General features: G+C 39.3%; 1 protein-coding gene across 2 annotated transcripts in view; it reads right to left on the reverse strand.

Annotated features, from left to right (window-relative positions):
* Nucleotides 1–19,427, reverse strand: part of LOC139462394 (low-density lipoprotein receptor-related protein 6-like) — an 83,099-nt gene that overhangs the window by 47,519 nt on the left and 16,153 nt on the right. For both annotated transcript variants that reach the window (XM_071244077.1, XM_071244076.1), the window contains exon 2: nucleotides 6,799–7,192. In XM_071244077.1, the coding sequence (XP_071100178.1) occupies nucleotides 6,799–7,192 (394 nt within the window). The remainder of the gene's footprint in view (nucleotides 1–6,798; nucleotides 7,193–19,427) is intronic.

Raw genomic sequence — 19,427 nt, forward strand, 5'->3', positions numbered from 1 at the left:
CTATATACCGACTTCTAGCCGATCAGACCTTGTTTTATCCTCTTCTTGCAGACCATCAGCCATGGCAACAACAAATACCATCTATCATCTTTTGCTATGACACAGCTGGTGATTGAACCATCAACCTTCCGCTCTCACAGCAGACACTCTTTCCACTTGACCACAGAGTCTGTCCTGATGTTAACTGACAATTGCTATTTCCTTATGATGGTCCTTTCTCCCCACTATCATGTTAGTAATTTCCTACATCTGTCTCTAAATTATCAGCAACTGCTCCTAACCGGAAAATACTACATATCTTCAGCATCTATCCTACATCTCAAGTCAAGAATGAGCCGATGTAATTTCCCCGCTGATCTGTGAGAGTTGGACCCCACCAGTTCGTCTGTATTCACAAGCATGGCTACATTTACACCTAGAGGCTACAAACAAACAACTTCTTCACACATGAATCTGCCACTACCCTGGCGTTAACTAAACTGCCATCCCCCAATTCAGCCATTTAACCATCCTCAAACAGAAAACCATTAATAAACTTAAGAGTGAGCATATATGGGACACCATTTTTTCAAGGTGTTTCCTTTGAGGCCTGACACAAGTGGCTTAACCTCAAACCCACATAATCCAGAAATTTAGCAAGACAAACGATTAGAAATACCTCACGAGATACAGATATCATCGTACACGTTCACATTTCCCTAAAACCCCAGTAGGGGCCTCTAATGCTACCTAGCAAAGCTTATCAATAAAGGTATTATTACCCGATTCTGGCGTAAGCCTGACACAACAAGCAAACAAATGGGAATGCTTAGCTCTACGCCATCCTCCCTGTATAATCATCCATCTTTTCTACAGTAAACTTGTCAAGTACATGCAAATTTTCTTTTTTGAAGGTGAGGTCTAGTTACTGGATGAGGTCTCTGATCCTGAGGAGACGTCAGATCACATACATTTATAATGTTTGCCTTACCTGAAATCTGAGCATTGTCACGGGCCTAGCAACTTGAAAGTTGAAAGAGGACTTGAAAGTTGTCCTCCAGTAGAAAGAGAACTTACTAACTTCAAGGTTGTCTTCCAGTAGAAAGAGAGGTTGTTGATTTGAAAGTTGTCCTCAGTAGAAACAGAGGTTGTTTATTTGAAAGTTGTCCTCAGTAGAAAAAGAGGTTGTTTATTTGAAATTTGTCCTCAGTAGAAAGAGAATTTGGTAATTTGAAAGTTGTCCTCCAGTAGAAAGAGAGGTTGTTGATTTGAAAGTTGTCCTCAGTTGAAAGAGAGGTTGTTAATTTGAAAGTTGTCCTCGGTAGAAAGAGAGGTTGTTTATTTGAAAGTTGTCCTCAGTAGAAAAAGAGGTTGTTTATTTGAAATTTGTCCTCAGTAGAAAGAGAATTTGGTAATTTGAAAGTTGTCCTCCAGTAGAAAGAGAGGTTGTTGATTTGAAAGTTGTCCTCAGTTGAAAGAGAGGTTGTTAATTTGAAAGTTGTCCTCAGTAGAAAAAGAGGTTGTTTATTTGAAATTTGTCCTCAGTTGAAAGAGAATTTGGTAATTTGAAAGTTGTCCTCCAGTAGAAAGAGAGGTTGTTGATTTGAAAGTTGTCCTCAGTAGAAAGAGAGGTTGTTAATTTGAAAGTTGTCCTCGGTAGAAAGAGAGGTTGTTTATTTGAAAGTTGTCCTCAGTAGAAAAAGAGGTGGTTAATTTGAAAGTTGTCCTCATTAGAAAAAGAGGTTGTTAATTTGAAAGTTGTCCTCAGTAGAAAAAGAGGTTGTTGATTTGAAGGTTGTCTACCAGTAGGAAGGGGACTGACTAAGTTTGAAAGTTGTCCTTGTGTGGAGAGAAGATTGTGTAATTTGAAAGTAGTTCTCAAGCAGAAAGTACTTGGCAATATGAAAGTTGTAATCAAGTGAAAAGAAGACTTAGCAATTTGAAAGTGGATTGAGAACTTGGTAATTTGAAGTCAACAGAGGATGTAAAAATTTCACAGGTTACATGCATAGATAGCACATATGTACGGCTGTATAATGTTCCTGTTTTTTCAGTCTAACATCTCAACTGTCATATCACGACTCTTGATAAAGCAAATGTGACTGCTGATGTCAGACCTGTAACAGCACACAAGATGATCATGTATACGAACTCCGCATGACTCATAACTCATCACAACGCAACTTGACAATTACATGAAGATAAACTGCCGGGCTAGAGAAAGTATACACCCATGTTTGATGGCGGCTAAAAATGAAACACACATGAAATAGTTATTCAATGGTGATGTATTTGACACAGCTGTAGTTGTATAGTTGTGTTTTAGGCTTAAGTTTGCAATGTTTCAGGAAACTGTTTTTCAGCCATGTAAAGTTTTGATAACGTTTTTATAAAATCCAATTTTCAAGTGTACACTTTCCTGTGCCCGACCACCAATTCCATGAAGTTGCCTCTTAAGACCAGCAAAGGTTGCTGGGGAAGAATTCTAACCTGGCATACCCACGGCATAAAATTTAAAAATTGATGCAAATAGCAAATCCTTCCTGTGTGGACTTTTATAATTGTAAATTGATGTCTCTTATCACATCAATGAACTGAGAGGCTTCGGGTCACGATCTACATGTCACTGAAATAATTACGCTCCATTCACTACCATCATTATGTAAAGTGCTGATCATCAGCAATGAATATCTGTATAACATTCTTTCCAAGAATGTTGGATAAGGACCCGGACGGCAGCGGTATATCGGGGGATCACTGTAACATGTTATGATGTGTTATTTAACGTCAAATTATCTTTATCTTCAAATTTCTCAACTGGAGAGTAAGGGTGAAACGATACACCGATATTCCGATGCATCGCTATACTTGACCCACGATACGATATACGATAAACGTGGGCCCATTTACAGCGTTTCCTCGCTATTGTGCCTTTCAATAAACCACTAACTTGGTTATAGGGCGCTGTAACGCATGGCCCCAAAAACGTACTTACATTTACAAGCTCAGGTTTTACACTGACAGATGTTTTTACTCATCTTAAAAAACATTATCAGCTGATCACCGCAAGCACATAACACCGGAAATATCAGTCAGTAAATCCGAACTGAAGACTGCAATTCAATACCATTATTATACTATCTTGTTATTAAAACGTGTTCATTGATATTTGGACTAGCGTTTGTAATATATTTTATTAATTTTATTCAAAATTTCATTTAATATTGTTTTCATTAAGTTATGTGAAATCGTGTGTGAAGAAATACAGCAACCACGGTCAGATTACCGCTTTTGACGCATTGAAACAAACTTTAGTTGCTAAAGAATGGATACATATATTAAAAATGCCATACTTTGACTCGTTAAAAGTCATATTTATGGCAATTTGGCTAATATATGTCAACATAACGTTTTCGCAATCGAAAAACATGTAGCACGGGATGTCCCTATGGTGACGGGTGAAATTGTTCCATACGTAAAAATATCCTGCAACAGCAATCACCAGTACCAAAATGCTACGCTTGTGGTTTTTATAATTTAAAAAATATATACATGTATAGTAAAAGCTGCAACTAAAGTAACACGATATTGGAATATATTATTCCTGATAAAACAATAATTTCAGATACAATTTCTTCGACCATTGGACCAAATTCTTTGAAGTTGTATCACTGGTGGAGTACATTAATTATTTTCTGGTGTTTGAACTTTGAATTGTTTTGAAGGAAAGTTAGAGCAAGCAAGTTCCACTTTGAAGCTGAACAACATCAGTAGTCTTGTTATTATAAAATAATTTTGACTGTTCCAAAATCATGAAAGGTTCAATCTCGACATGCTTTAAGTCTTGTTTTTTTTTATCATTGCGTATTGAGATACGTATCGTATCGTGACCAGAATATCGAGATGCGTATCGTATCGTGACCTTCCTGTATCATTGCAGCCCTACTGGAGAGGTCACCTAATAAATAAGAATTGACTTACGGATATGATTTTTCATTTTGATGATTCTTAAAAAACACCATATTTATCTTTTATCATTAACAGGAAGGGTCATGAAGAAATGGACAGTTTATAATAAAATATATAGTGCTTTTGCATTTTGTCTTTTCAGGGAGGGTCATGAAAAAAATGTACAAGGACATGTGGACGCTAGTGCATCAAAAACCTCTGCCACACATCCCACCCCTCCATCCCCTGTAATATATATTATTTCCTGGCTTGCTAAGGATTTTTTCCACTTTTATCAACAAGTGTTGATATATTTGATATCAAAAGACACGAGGGTGAGATTATATTTATCATCCAACATCAATCTTTCAAACTTTTTCAGTTTGTAGACTGTAATAAGCAGTGTCTTAAGTGTAAAAAGTACAGCTTACAGCTTCAGTAGCCGAGTCATTAGTGATGTCATTTGATTGTGATGTCATGGTAACCAATGACATTACAATGGTCTGCAAAGCATTGTGATGTAATTTCATTGCAGCGATATTTACAGTGTAGATATCGCTGGATCTCACCCAAGCGATATCTCCTGTGGGAGCCAGTTTTGGATGATAAATGACTGGTCCCTTAATTGTCCTTAATTTGCCATGGTGGATGTTGTTTCATTTCAGCTTTCTGGGGATAAAAATGCGCACAACAAAATTACTTCACCAAAAAAGAAATATTTCAACTTTTTCAGAAAAGCTCATCAATCTGAAACCCAAGTTGGCTCTATTGATGACAGGATTTCTCCGTGTGAAGCAACCCTTGGTGAACATGTCATTTACCACAAAACAAGCCTACAGAGACGAGAGGTCTGCATTCGGCAGTCGTGATTTACATGCAAAGAAATCGAGATTATAATTCCCTTGTCTTCTCTCTTATTGTTCCTCCTGTCTACTCGCGATGATAGATACTACGCATCACCTTTGATGAAGCAATCCCATGATTCTTCATTACCGTGTGCTGACGTAGGGATAGACAGTTTCTAAGACAAATAGCACCAGGTGCCGGGACAATTGTTTCAAATATTTCAGTACTCGGAGCCTCTGGTATTGGATTAAAATTCATGAGTAAATGCGATCACATCAATTCTAGAGTACCATGCCTACATAACAAACGAGACAGCTATCGTGGGGCCTCCCTAATGTTAGTTTCGAGACATGGTAACAAATCGTTTTGATAATAACCTTTATTATATTTCATCGAATAGATAGAAGGAAATTGATGGGACTTAAATTGATCGCCATGTTGGAGACATGTAAGTGTCCTGCTTGGTCTGCTTCAAGATGATAAATCAAATCTAGCGTATTCGACGTAATAAGCGCCCAGAGTGCTCTCAAAATTAGAAATGGGGGGCTGTTATTAAAATATTATTTTGGTGAAAAACATTTCGTGGTTTATGCTGACAGCCTGAAATGTTTATGTACGACAGATATATTTTTCTAGAATTTAATTGCCCATAATTAAGGGTGCATATAACACACGAGTGCGTATTGTACGCGAATAAATAAGTCTTGTGTACATTGATCAATCGGAAGGGGTGCTAATTGGGATTGTTCAAAAGCCAATATATTAGCAAATACCGCTGTGGGCGCTTATTAGAGCAGGGCACTTATTACGTCGAATACGGTAGTTCTTTTTGTCAAGAAGAGTGAAATGAGGAAAGACTTGGCAGATCAGTGTGTCGGATGGAGTCATTGGTTGGTGGTGCAGCAGTTATTGAATGAGTGAGTGAGTGAGTGAGTACGCTTTTACGCCGCTTTTAGCAATATTCCAGCAATATCACGGCGGGGGACACCAGAAATGGGCTTCACACATTGTACCCATGTCGGGAATCAAACCTGGGTCTTCGGCGTGACGAGCAAACGCTTTAACCACTAGGCTACCAGACCGCCCCAATTACAGAATGAGTGAGATGGGGGTTGGGGGGAGTAGTCAATGGGTGCTTCGCTTTTATAATGGGGTGGAGTCACCGGGTGTTCAAGGAGGGTTGTGTCACTGATTGGAGTGAGTGGTGATCGAGTGGGGTGGGGTCATTGTTAGTTTGGGTGGGGTGGGGAAGATAAAGCCACTATTTCACAATATTACAGCTGTATATTTTGTTAGTTAAGGAAAATTTTAACACACATTCTTTGTGAAAATGACTCCTTGTTGACAGTGTACAATATCCACTTTCTTCAACATGGAATATTTCCAACAAACCAACATGTAAGCATTTTCCGTTCTCGCCACTTAGCGCTATGATGACTGTAAGTCTATGTTAAAGTATGGGAGTTATGATCACCTTAGCGCCAAGATCATTTTGTGCAACGGGGCCCAGCCAAACCTCACTGTGTCAATAGTTTACCATCCTATAATCACTGCCAACCTGCCATTTTGACCACCCAATCCCCACTGCAGTCACCCCTTCCTGAGCAGCACAACACAACCACCCACTCTCGCAGTCATAACTATACCACAAAGTACTACAACTGTTGGGTTCAGGGTAAGAACAGGGTGCCGTTGTATAAAACAATCTTAGCGCAATGACTGTCATAAGTCTATGTTAAGGTATGGCAGTTACAATCACCTTAGCGCTAAGATTACTTTGTACAATGGCACCCAGATGGCCAGCAACCCATGCTTGTCATGAGGCAACTTAATCGATCAAATCCGTGACTTAGATGAATGCATGTCATCACATCCCAACAAGGTGGATTGTTGATATATTAATAATCAACAGTTTGTCTAGTCCAGACTCAGATATTTAAATCACGAGGTCATACAGCTGAAATATTGCTGAGTGGGACATTTTAAACAAAACATCAAGGTACCACATAGAACAAACCAACTTACCCATTTGCTGGATCTAATGCAATTGCTCGTGGCTGGTCCAAGCCTTCCCAGAATAAAACTTTTCTATACGTCCCATCCAAATTACTGACTTCTATCCGATTGGTTTCTGAATCTGTCCAGTAGAGTTTCATGCCCAGCCAATCACAAGCCAGCCCATCTGGCGACACCAGGCCTGTTGCTATCACATTAATACTGTTCTGGGGATCGTTCAGGTTAGTCCTTTTAATGACTTCAAGGCTGACATCCGTCCAGAATATAGCACCTTCACTGAATATGAAATCTACAGCCGATGCATCTTCCAAGTTTGCAACGACAACGGTCGAGTTCCCCTTTGCATCTTCGGCATCGATAATCCTCACATCCTTCCTGTTAGCGAATAACAGTTGCGGGGATCCTGAAACAAAATAAACACCATTAAAACATGAACTGAAATTCTCTGAAAAGCAATTGTGACTATTTTTCAGCCTAACTGATTATGTACATATAGAAACATGCATTATCAGCTAACGGTAAAACATTTTGACATCCTGACACTCCAATAGCATTCTTGCTATGATTAGCTGCAAAATTGCTGATATGGGTATTAAGCACTATTCCCTCAATGACCTTGTAATCTTGGAATCAAACTTGGCCATTAAGTATCCATGATTATTTCTCAACTTGAGTTCTGTGTAAGACAGGCATTGCTGAAATGTATTAATAATTGTGATATTTATTCCTTCGTGACTGTTAAATAATGTTCTTAGATATTGAAAAAATTTAATGTCATTTTAAAGAGTTGCTCGAAGGAATGCTTCCTCCTTATCATATCTAATTGCACCATTGACCTATCCTGATGCAGTCCTACAAAATGTCACGCTAGCCAGTCATGGGCACCAAGTGCTATTTCTGCAATAGAACTGGAGGCAGTAACGTACCATTAATTTGAAACAATCTACATTTTATGGAACTACGCCCACGTAGAGATTCACAGGTGAATGTCATGCACAACAGCAGAAATAGTCGTGGGGAACACATCAGCATCGTATTCTTTATCAGTCCAGGATTATATAAGCAACAGTATTTATCAGTGCAGGATCGTAGAATTACAGTATTTATCAATCAAGCATTGTACACTCTACAGTATTTATCAGTCCAGTATTGTACACTCTACAGTATTTATCAGTCCAGTATTGTACACTCTAAAGTATTTATCAGTCTAGCATTGTACAATCTACAGTATTTATCAGTCCAGTATTTTACACTCTACAGTATTTATCAGTCTAGCTTTGTACAATCTACAGTATTTATCTGTCCAGTATTGTACAATCTACAGTATTTATCAGAGCAGGATCGTAGAATTACAGTATTTAACAATCAAGCATTGTATTTATCAGTCCAGTATTGTACATTCTACAGTATTTATCTGTCCAGTATTGTACAATCTACAGTATTGTACACTCTACAGTATTTATCAGTCCAGTATTGTCCACTCTACAGTATTTATCAGTCCAGTATTGTACACTCTACAGTATTCATCAGTCCAGCATTATCAATGTACAGTATTTATCAGTCCAGCATTGTACACTCTGCAGTAGTTATCAGTCCAGCATTATACAATCTACAGTATTCATCAGTATTCTTCTTGAGACCAACTATAGAATAAATGCTGTATTCCTCCTTCCATCACAATAAGTCCTCCTCCCCACATCGTTCTCCACGGCAATGGTCGGTGTGCGTGTGTGTACATATTTATAAGCAAGTGTCATGTCCAAGTATGTCACCAGCAGCAAATAAATCCTACATGGTAGACAGATCAAGGTACATAACGGGACCAAAACAGCAATCTAAAGTGATGGATTGTCTCTGGATTCAGAGATTCAAGATCTAACAGTACGTGGACCGGAGTCAGCCTCATCACAACCTGGTCACTAATTGGTAATTAACACGACATCTTTGATTTGATTGACAGACCCAGGAACCTGACACAGACATCAACTGACTATGGCTTCACATATATAATGATTAGTCACATGAAAGAGGGATTAATTGCAATTACTAAACTTAATTGTATGATCAGCGAATGGCCGTCTAGACCTGTCTGTAAAGTGACCACCAATAGCCCAACTGGACAAGGCCATACAGACATGTTCTTCTTCAGTGGAAGGCGAAATGCCCTCACATCAACATCCATATTGAGCTAATGGCGATTTTGAAGTCGCTAATGACGATTTTGAAGTCGCTAATGGCGATTTTGAAGTCGGTAATGACGATTTTGAAGTCGCTAATGGCGATTTTGAAGTCGCTAATGACGATTTTGAAGTCGGTAATGACGATTTTGAAGTCGGTAATGGCGATTTTGAAGTCGCTAATGATGATTTTGAAGTCGGTAATGACGATTTTGAAGTCGCTAATGGCGATTTTGAAGTCGGTAATGACGATTTTGAAGTTGGTAATGGCGATTTTGAAGTCGCTAATGATGATCTTGAAGTCGCTAATGGCGATTTTGAAGTCGGTAATGGCGATTTTGAAGTCGGTAATGACGATTTTGAAGTCGGTAATGACGATTTTGAAGTCGGTAAGACAAGTTTGAAGTCGCTAATGACGATTTTGAAGTCGGTTATGACGATTTTGAAGTCGCTAATGGCAATTTTGAAGTCCCTAATGACGATTTTGAAGTCCCTAATGACGATTTTGAAGTCGGTAAAGGGAGGGATATGATGATGAATGTCAGACAATCAGGAACAGCAGAGTGTGATGGCTGTCTACCTGTAACTGGACGAGGCTTTGGCTGGAGTATTCCCTTCAACCAACAAGTGTCAAAAGTGTTGTGGTCTTGATCATGGGTTTCACACAAAAAGCCTTTCAAAAGATAATTTGGACGAAACTGGAACTACAAAGATTGCTTGGCAATGTAATTAATTGTCTTGCTTGCCTAAGAAATATATGTTTTTGTTCACGTTTCAACTGAATGACTGAATGTTGTTTTTATCCAAAATAAAATGGTATATTCAACTCAAAAGAACACCTAATTTAATATTTCAGATGACTATAGTTATTCTGTCATGGAAAAACAGGCATACTTTACCTTCTTTTGATATATGTAATCAAATCTGCAACAGTCAAACAGGTGGTTGATAGCATGACTAACATTCTGTTAGGGCTGGGACGGGTAACTTGGGTACTCGGGTAGGGTGGGTACTGAGAAGGACCCAGGTACCCACAGGACTACCTGGACCCGTGGTTAGTCATGTTATATATTGTTTAATGCCAAAAATGAACTAGAACTATATATGGTTACACTACAAGTCACTAATGTTCGCATTTCTTTCTGACTATGCAACCACTACTTCTGACTTTTATATGTTTGAATAAAGATAAAACTTCAGTCAACTTCAGTGTATGCATGACCAGATCGTTTTATACCTATATCTAAATACATTTTGTCCAGGGCTACGGTCAAACTATTCCCAATCGGACATTTTGTACCCATTTCTTGAGACCTACAGTGGGTACCCGGGTAGGGTCGGGTAATAGGGGGGTGGGTACCCAGGTAATAAATGGGGACTCGTCCCAGCCCTACATTCTGTGTCCTCAGGGTTCAATGACAGACAACCAGGCTACACGTTTTCTCTACTTTCTCCCAATTAGTTGGGCGACGAGACAAACAATGGATAAAAAGGGCCTATCCAACCCCATTTCATGGATTCCAAAGACATTCTAAAGGAGACTGTGGTCTTTTACATGTTCATAACAAAATAATGTAAAAGTCAAAATTGCATCCATCATATTTTAAAAATTATGTTGGAAAATCACTGCAAATGTCACAAAAAAGTAAAACGACATTCACCATTACATGATTGTTTTTATAGACTTGTCTGAATGCATAACAACAATAAAAATAATTTAAATTTTGAAAGTGTTGGCCTATTCAGAACAGAGGTAGTCAGTGGACATGAAGAAATCAAACGACTGTTTTGACTCCAGTCACTAAAACTGAGGCCCATCTCTTTGTTAGACATTGAGACACTAGGCATTGTACTATGGGCCTAAGGCCTTACAGTATGGAATAAATCTTATCCTTATCCTTGTCCTTACTAGGCACTGGTTCTATCTGTACTGAAACAGAAACATCCCAGGAAACTGGAGAGCAGATTTTGTGAAGGTCGATGTCTGAACCCCAGGCGATATAAAAACTTAACCCCTGGTCATCGGATCAGACAGACCGGTCAATGAATAAGTAGTATATACACTAGTCAATGAATAAATACTGGTATTGCCTGGGGTAACCCTGCAGTTGTTGACTGGGCTGTGTGGAGCATTGATGTAACGCTCAAATGAAACTGAAGATGGTCTGATGCAATCACAGGCCACAGCTGATGGATCTTCAGCAGAAAATGAAACACCGTTCCGACTCACAGCATCCAAACTTCGCAAGCCCTTACATACCCCAAGACGTTGCTAATTCAACCACACCATCAATAGTTGTAGCAGCGACGAAGATATTATGAATAGGCAGAAAAACAAACCATAATAGCTATAGAATCGTTTATTTTCACACTTTTTTCATCGAAACACCACATAACCAAAACATAACATAACATAACTATATATCTCACTATGTATGCTTAGGTGCAAGGTCTTACTTTAACATGAGAGAATTCCAACAATATTTTCAGCAATAAACAATAATCTTTGCAGCTGTTTGATTTTTGTCTACAAGGCTGTGTAGAAGTGGTAGCTGTGAAGTGATTCATTAAGTTTTACATTGGAGACAAAAAAGTCAGGTATGTCCAAAGCCATCATGATGCCTAAAACCAAGTGATTAATGCTTCAATCATCTATCTATGTCATTGGGTAAACTGAGTTCTGAGTCAGACTAGGCTCCCCTTGGTTTTAAAATAGATATCAAATCTCCATGTTTGTCTCCACATGGGAATTCCAGGACAGAATAGGTCCAGTAACCAATGCTTGTCTTCCTACGAGGATTCGGGGGCAAAATAGGTCTCCAGTACCCAATGCTCATCTCCTTGCGGGAATTCAAAGGCAAATAGATCCAGCTACCAATGCCTGTCTCTCCAAAGGGGTTACAAGGCAGAATAGGTCTCCAGTACCCAATGCTTGTCTTCCTATAAGGATTCTGGGGCACAATAGGTCTCCAGAACCCAATGCTCGTCTTCCTACAAGGATTCTGGAGCACAATAGGTCTCCAGTACCCAATGCTTGTCTTCTTACAAGGATTCTGGGGCACAATAGGTCTCCAGTACCCAATGCTTGTCTTCTTACAAGGAGTCTGGAGCACAATAGGTCTCCAGTACCCAATGCTTGTCTTCCTACAAGGATTCTGGAGCACAATAGGTCTCCAGTACCCAATGCTTGTCTTCCTACAAGGATTCTGGGGCACAATAGGTCTCCAGTACCCAATGCTTGTCTTCCTACAAGGATTCTGGGGCACAATAGGTCTCCAGTACCCAATGCTTGTCTTCCTACAAGGATTCTGGGGCACAATAGGTCTCCAGTACCCAATGCTTGTCTTCCTACAAGGATTCTGCGGCACAATAGGTCTCCAGTACCCAATGCTTGTCTTCCTACAAGGATTCTGCGGCACAATAGGTCTCCAGTACCCAATGCTTGTCTTCCTACAAGGATTCTGGAGCACAATAGGTCTCCAGTACCCAATGCTTGTCTTCCTACAAGGATTCTGCGGCACAATAGGTTTCCAGTACCCAATGCTTGTCTTCCTACAAGGATTCTGCGGCACAATAGGTTTCCAATGCTTGTCTTCCTACAAGGATTCTGGGGCACAATAGGTCTCCAGTACCCAATGCTTGTCTTCCTACAAGGATTCTGGAGCACAATAGGTCTCCAGTACCCAATGCTCGTCTTCCTATAAGGATTCTGGAGCACAATAGGTCTCCAGTACCCAATGCTCGTCTTCCTATAAGGATTCTGGAGCACAATAGGTCTCCAGTACCCAATGCTTGTCTTCCTACAAGGATTCTGGGGCACAATAGGTCTCCAGTACCCAATGCTTGTCTTCCTACAAGGATTCTGGAGCACAATAGGTCTCCAGTACCCAATGCTCGTCTTCCTATAAGGATTCTGGAGCACAATAGGTCTCCAGTACCCAATGCTTGTCTTCCTACAAGGATTCTGGAGCACAATAGGTCTCCAGTACCCAATGCTCGTCTTCCTATAAGGATTCTGGAGCACAATAGGTCTCCAGTACCCAATGCTTGTCTTCCTACAAGGATTCTGGGGCACAATAGGTCTCCAGTAGCAAACAATTCTTGTCTTCCTAAAGGAATGCTAGGGACAAGTAGTCCCTCCGAGCCCAATGCTTATCTCCCCACTGTGATTATGTGGGCAGCATAGGTCCTCAATGTCCATTACTTGCCTCCTTGAGGTGAATCTAGGGAAGAATGAGTCCCCAGTTCCCCAAACCTATCTTCCAGTAGGGATTCTAGGAAAGGGTAGGTCCCCAATACCTAAAACCTATCCTCCAGTAGGGATTCTAGGAAAGGGTAGGTCCCCAATACCTAAAACCTATCCTCCAGGTGGTATTCTTGGAAAGGGTAGGTCCCCAATACCTAAAACCTATCCTCCAGTAGGGATTCTAGGAAAGGGTAGGTCCCCAATACCTAAAACCTATCCTCCAGGTGGTATTCTTGGAAAGGGTAGGTCCCCAATACCTAAAACCTATCTTCCAGTAGGGATTCTAGGAAAGGGTAGGTCCCCAATACCTAAAACCTATCCTCCAGTTGGTATTCTTGGAAAGTGTAGGTCCCCAATACCTTAAACCTATCTTCCAGTAGGGATTCTAGGAAAGGGTAGGTCCCCAATACCTAAAACCTATCCTCCAGTTGGGATTCTAGGAAAGGGTAGGTCCCCAATACCTAAATTTTATCTTCTAGTAGGGATTCCAGGGAATAATAGATCCCACTGACCCAAAACGTCTCTATCATGGGAGATTCAAGAGAATGTTATGTCTCATTGACCCAAAACTTGTCTGCCATGGGAGATTCAAGAGAATAATATGTCTCATTGACCCAAAACTTCTCTGCCAGGGGAGATTCAAATGAATAATATGTCTCATTGACCCAAAACTTGTCTGCCAGGGGAGATTTAATGGAAGAATATCTGTAACAATTAGACACGCCAGCATGGTTCAAGCAGTTCAACATTATACAGTGTCTACACGAACACTAATTCACCATTCCAAATATGTGTGGCATAATATGAGTGAGTGAGTACGGTTTTATGCTGATGCAATAATTCAGTAATAACATGGCAAGGGAAATCAAAATGGGCTTCACACTGTTTGCCCATGCAAGGAATTGAACCCAGGCTATGTAACCACGGTCTATAAAAACAACCAAACCTTGTTAATTATAATGAACTGTAGAAATAATCTACAAGAGCCACTTCCAAGTCTAGCTCAGAGCTCCAGATAACCTTTTGAGCAATTGAGTTTTTACTCTTGGGTTTCTATTTTAATTGGGTTATCACATTTTTCATTGGGTAACCAATAATTTTTCACTCATCTATTCATCACTCTATTGGGTTTTTCCCAAAATAAGTGAACATTTTAAGATTTAAAAACAAATGAAATAATGATTTAGATGTATATAACAGTTCTAAATATATAGACTTGCTCAGAAAGTAAATTAGCTCGCAGGATAATTGAAAGTAATCGGGTTTTAAATATTTTTGGGAGTATTTTACGCAAATAAGCAGCTTATCTGTAACTCTGCTAGCTGTCACATTGCCATCTGTTAAGTATTATGAACTATAGAAATAATCTACAAGAGCCACTTCCAAGTCTAGCTGTCATATTGCCATATGTTAGGTATAATTACTGTAGAAATAATCTACAAGAGCCACTTCCAAGTCTAGCTGTCATATTGCCATCTGTTAGGTATAATTACTGTAGAAATCATCTACAAGAGCCACTTCCAAGTCTAGCTGTCATATTGCCATCTGTTAGGTATAATTACTGTAGAAATAATCTACAAGAGCCACTTCCAAGTCTAGCTGTCACATTGCCATCTGTGTTTGACAAGCTGTCAGATAAAGACTGTGTCAATCAATGTCAAAACATACATACAGCACTGCGTGTCCTCTCTGGCAATGCTCCAAAGCTACTCTCAGATACTGATTACATTTAAAAACCTACATGCCTAACATTCAGTACAAAAGTAGCTTGTTTTTTTGCCTGAATTCTACTAATACACAACGCTTCAGTTCAATATTACCACAAGCATGAGGGACCAAGGGCCTACTCGGTCAAAAAAGTGGATTCACAGAATTTAAATTCTCTGATATGCTAACTGAACATGTGGGCTTGAAGAAAGTGCACGTAAAAATTCAGATTTAGACACTTTTTTTACTGTCAAATGACAAGAAATTACTTTGCTATAAATCAAGGACATTTTGAGTGTGTGAGTGAGTATGGTTTTACAACGCTTTTTAGCAATATTCGGCTCCACACATTTTACCCATGTGGGTAATCGAACGCGGATTTTTGCTCTGACATGCGAACACTTCAACCACTAGACTACTTCACCATTGCTCACCGCTCCCCAAAGACATTAAAAAATTTATACACCAGTTCTGCATTGAATAAAAAACGTTAATTCATATTCTCAAATAACATGCTTGCTTCCCCTCCAGTATAGGAGGGTCAAGATACAAAACATATTTGAATGTAGAAACAGGGATAGGTGACTGCTGACAACTGTACAGAATATGATCTGAAAACTTCAGTTGAAATATCTGACATCACAAAAGGGTTACAATAACCGTTAATTTAACTGTCAAAGACCTGACACATTCGCATACATTTACATTATGAAAAATTCCAAATTTGTCTCCTTAAACATGAAGATTTTTAAAGTGAAAAAACATCAGCCGTTTTTACAAATATTTCTTAGAAAACATTCCACCGAAGTCTCAGGAACAAAAGTAATCAAAGGCTTCAGCAGCAAAAAATATTATTTTGACTACCAAATTGATTTAACAGACAAGATGTTTATTCCCAACCTCTTCAAACTGGCAAGACTAATATTGTTTAATTGTCTCTTAAAGTTCATACTTAACAGACGATAAGGCCTTTGACCTGCCACAGACTAAATATTCATGAGGCACAAGGGTTTATGCCCCTTGTAATGAGACGAAGAAGAATTGGCTTCAATCGAAACATGTGACAGGCTGACCAACCATTACAGAGCACCATAAAGTACAAAGGGTTGGGACTGAGGTCAAGTAGTAAATTCTGAAGTTATAACCGGCCATGTGTTACTGCTTGTATAACACAGTCAGTAATATCCTATGCAAATATCTCCATCAGAAAATCATACATTTCTGTCAAAAATGTCCCTTTTCAATATGCATGATCCTGATTCATCACTTATCTAATCGTAACATCATCTCCAGTGTGTCATTATCGTTTACAACAAAAATTCTGCACATCCAACATTGTTGACATAATGCAGTGATTTCTTCAATGTTGAATCTAAGATTAATGACATTTTCAAAAAATCTCCATTTTCCAATATTGTATGACAAAACAACTGCAAGTGATTGCTTAATACAACCTGTGCTCATCAATTAAAGCAGCAGTGTGAATAATCGCAGTTTCTAAAGCTGAACAAACCAAGTACTTTCACATATGATAGCATAATTATACTTTAATGAAGCTGCAGTCTATCACAGCCATGACAGAGATTTGTGTAAGCTCTTTTGTGAAGACCACTGAAGGGTGAGGTGAACACGGCCATCTAGCACTAGCCAATTAAACAGCTCCCCGGGAGACACAGTTATCTGCAAATGGGCAGGTGTGATATTTCATGGGTAATAAAGTGATGCAACACCTCAAGTGTGGAGAGCTCAACCTCGTTAGCAACAGGTGAAAACGGAAAAGTCTTACTGACAGGTGATAATGAGATTTTAATTGCTCGCTGTTTACTGGTAGACTAATGTGACTATGAATGCTGCAGTGAATTGATTTGTTCGTTTGTTTGTTGTTTAACGTCACACTCAGCAATATTCTAGGCATATGTCATAGGCCAAAATGATAGCAATAGACCAGAAAAATGACTGATTGATATACTAAGTGAACAATGATCCATGACATAGGGGTATTATGACACACAAACAACCACATCTGACTGCCCAATAGGAGAAGAGGAGGAATGGTTGCCAATTTAAACCCAGAATCTTCACGAAGGGTATGGGTACGCATAAGATAGGCTGCAGGCCACAGGTGAAGCAGTGTGACACCAAGTCCCTGTGCTCCCTCCCTGTGTTTGTCTTGACACAATTAGTTACTATGGAAAATAATAGTTCATCTACTTCATAACGCACCCTAACTTGTGTGTCCTTTGACAACCCTAACCTGACCTGGGCCCACTTGTACAAAGCGATCTTAGTGCTACGACTATCATATGTCGATGTTAAGGTATGGGAGTTGCAATCATAGCTCTGGGATCACTCCGGGATCACTCTGGGTTCACCCTGGGATGACTTTGTGCAAACTGTTCCTGGTTTCTTCATGGCTTTCCCTTGATTCTCATTGCCCTCACTGCCCATAAATAATGACTGGTCCCTAGCCTCTCAGCACTTACCCCTCCAACTATACAGTATGTCTCACCAAGCCTGCGTTGCCAGATATCACCAAGGACATGCTGGAGGAGGGAATAACTCCCGTAATTACCCCACACTAAAACAATTTACAACAATAAAGTCTCTCAATACAATCATATATCCTTCCACTGTTGCTGGTGACAGATATATATCTATAGTTTCAAGGTAACAGCCTTCAGGTATGTTGATAATAAAAAATGTCATTAAACATCAGTTTGTCTGTGTTTACTGTCACATTTTGACACGGATATGTATCACTGAATGGATGTTACAAATATTCAGAAACCTATAGCTGATCTGTTTATTTGAAAGAAATACAGTAAACTACGTTTATAATGAACACACTTATAACGAACTGATGGATATAACGAACTGTTTTTTGGCCCCGTCCATTTGCTGTAGTTATGCTGTATATGTGCTTACAACGAACTACGGTTATTACGAACTAAATTTAGTGGTCCCTTTAAGTTCGTTATAACCATAGTTTACTGTATTAAAAACAATTTCTGTTCAATAATAACTAAATTTGAAAACAATGAACAAAAGGGTCTTTGTCCATTAGGAAGTCTGTGGGATTGCAATAACAATATTGACAGTCTCACAGTCAATGAAGATATCATTTCCCTTCCACCAAGCTACTAAAATGCTATAGTCCTAAAAATAACCAAGTCTATATTTTCCCTCTGAATCTCCTACTTCACTGGGGCTCTTTTTCAATATAAATGTAGTTGTTTGTTTCTATGAACACTATATATTTTCAGAGACTTAGCGTTAGTCTAGGACATCCCTAAATGCTTGCATTGCATCCCAGTGTATTCCCTTCATCTGACAAACGATGCTACTTCTATCAGTTCTTGTCATCTTTGGGTTTTACGCCACTTTGAATGCTACTTCAGTAATATCAAGACATGTCAGCTTAATACAATGAGATTTGGTTTGGTTTGTTTGTTGTTTAACGCTGCACTCAGCAATATTCCAGCTATATGACGGCGGTCTGTAAATAATCGAGTCTGGACCAGATGATCCAGTGATTGATATCATGAGCATCGTTCCACGCAATTGAGACCGATGACATGCATCAACCAAGTCAGCGAGCCTGACCACCCGATCCTGTTCGTCGCCTTTTCTACAAGCATAGTTGCCTTTTACGGCAAGCATGGGTTGCTGAAGATCTATTCTACCCCAGATCTTCACGGGTCTAATACAAAGACAGGAAAGGACAAACCAACGATCATGATCATGACATGCCTAAATTTAATTGTGACACCTTTGAAGATTTGGCCCGTCTTGTCTCTAGAAGAGTGTAGAAACAGAATGAGTGAGGTCTCACATCGTCGATGTAACATCACAGCAGGTGACACCAATGCTTTATACATTATACCCACATGGGGAATCAAACCCAAGTCTCTGGTCTGGTAGGCTAACCCTTCCCCACTAGGCTACTCCACCTCTCGAGAAGAAGCAAGAGTTATCAACCAACACCATTACATTGGACATTTGACATAAACACTCACTTCCTGTACTAAACCATAAAAAGGTTTAACATAGTTACATGTAAACACAAATTTAAGTAAGTAAGCACTAAGTACATATTAAGTCAAGTGAGTGAGTGAGTATGGTTTTACGCCACTTTTAGCAATATTCCAGCAATATCACGGCAGGGGACACCAGAAATGGGCTTCACACAATGTACCCATGTCAGGAATCGAACCCGGGACATACTAAATCAAGATAACTGAGGTCCTGAAGTAGACAAATCTACATTAACTAGTTCACAGTAAAACATCCTTTTGGTACAGAACTTAGCTTGTTGGCATTTGCTATAAGAAACATTTCTTCTGTCTGTTTATAACATAATGTTTAAAAGTGACAAAAATTTAGGGTAGTTTTCAAAACTTTACATTCATTAATAAAATATTTAGCCAAAAGCAACAATAGGGCGAACACATCAGTACATATATTCTCCTTCAAACCAAACAGAATACGCTGAAAGTCAGTAGGCTTAA

This window comes from Haliotis cracherodii, unplaced genomic scaffold, assembly GCF_022045235.1.
Source record: "Haliotis cracherodii isolate W230 unplaced genomic scaffold, xgHalCrac1.p SCAF_15, whole genome shotgun sequence".
Lineage (NCBI taxonomy): Eukaryota > Metazoa > Mollusca > Gastropoda > Lepetellida > Haliotidae > Haliotis > Haliotis cracherodii.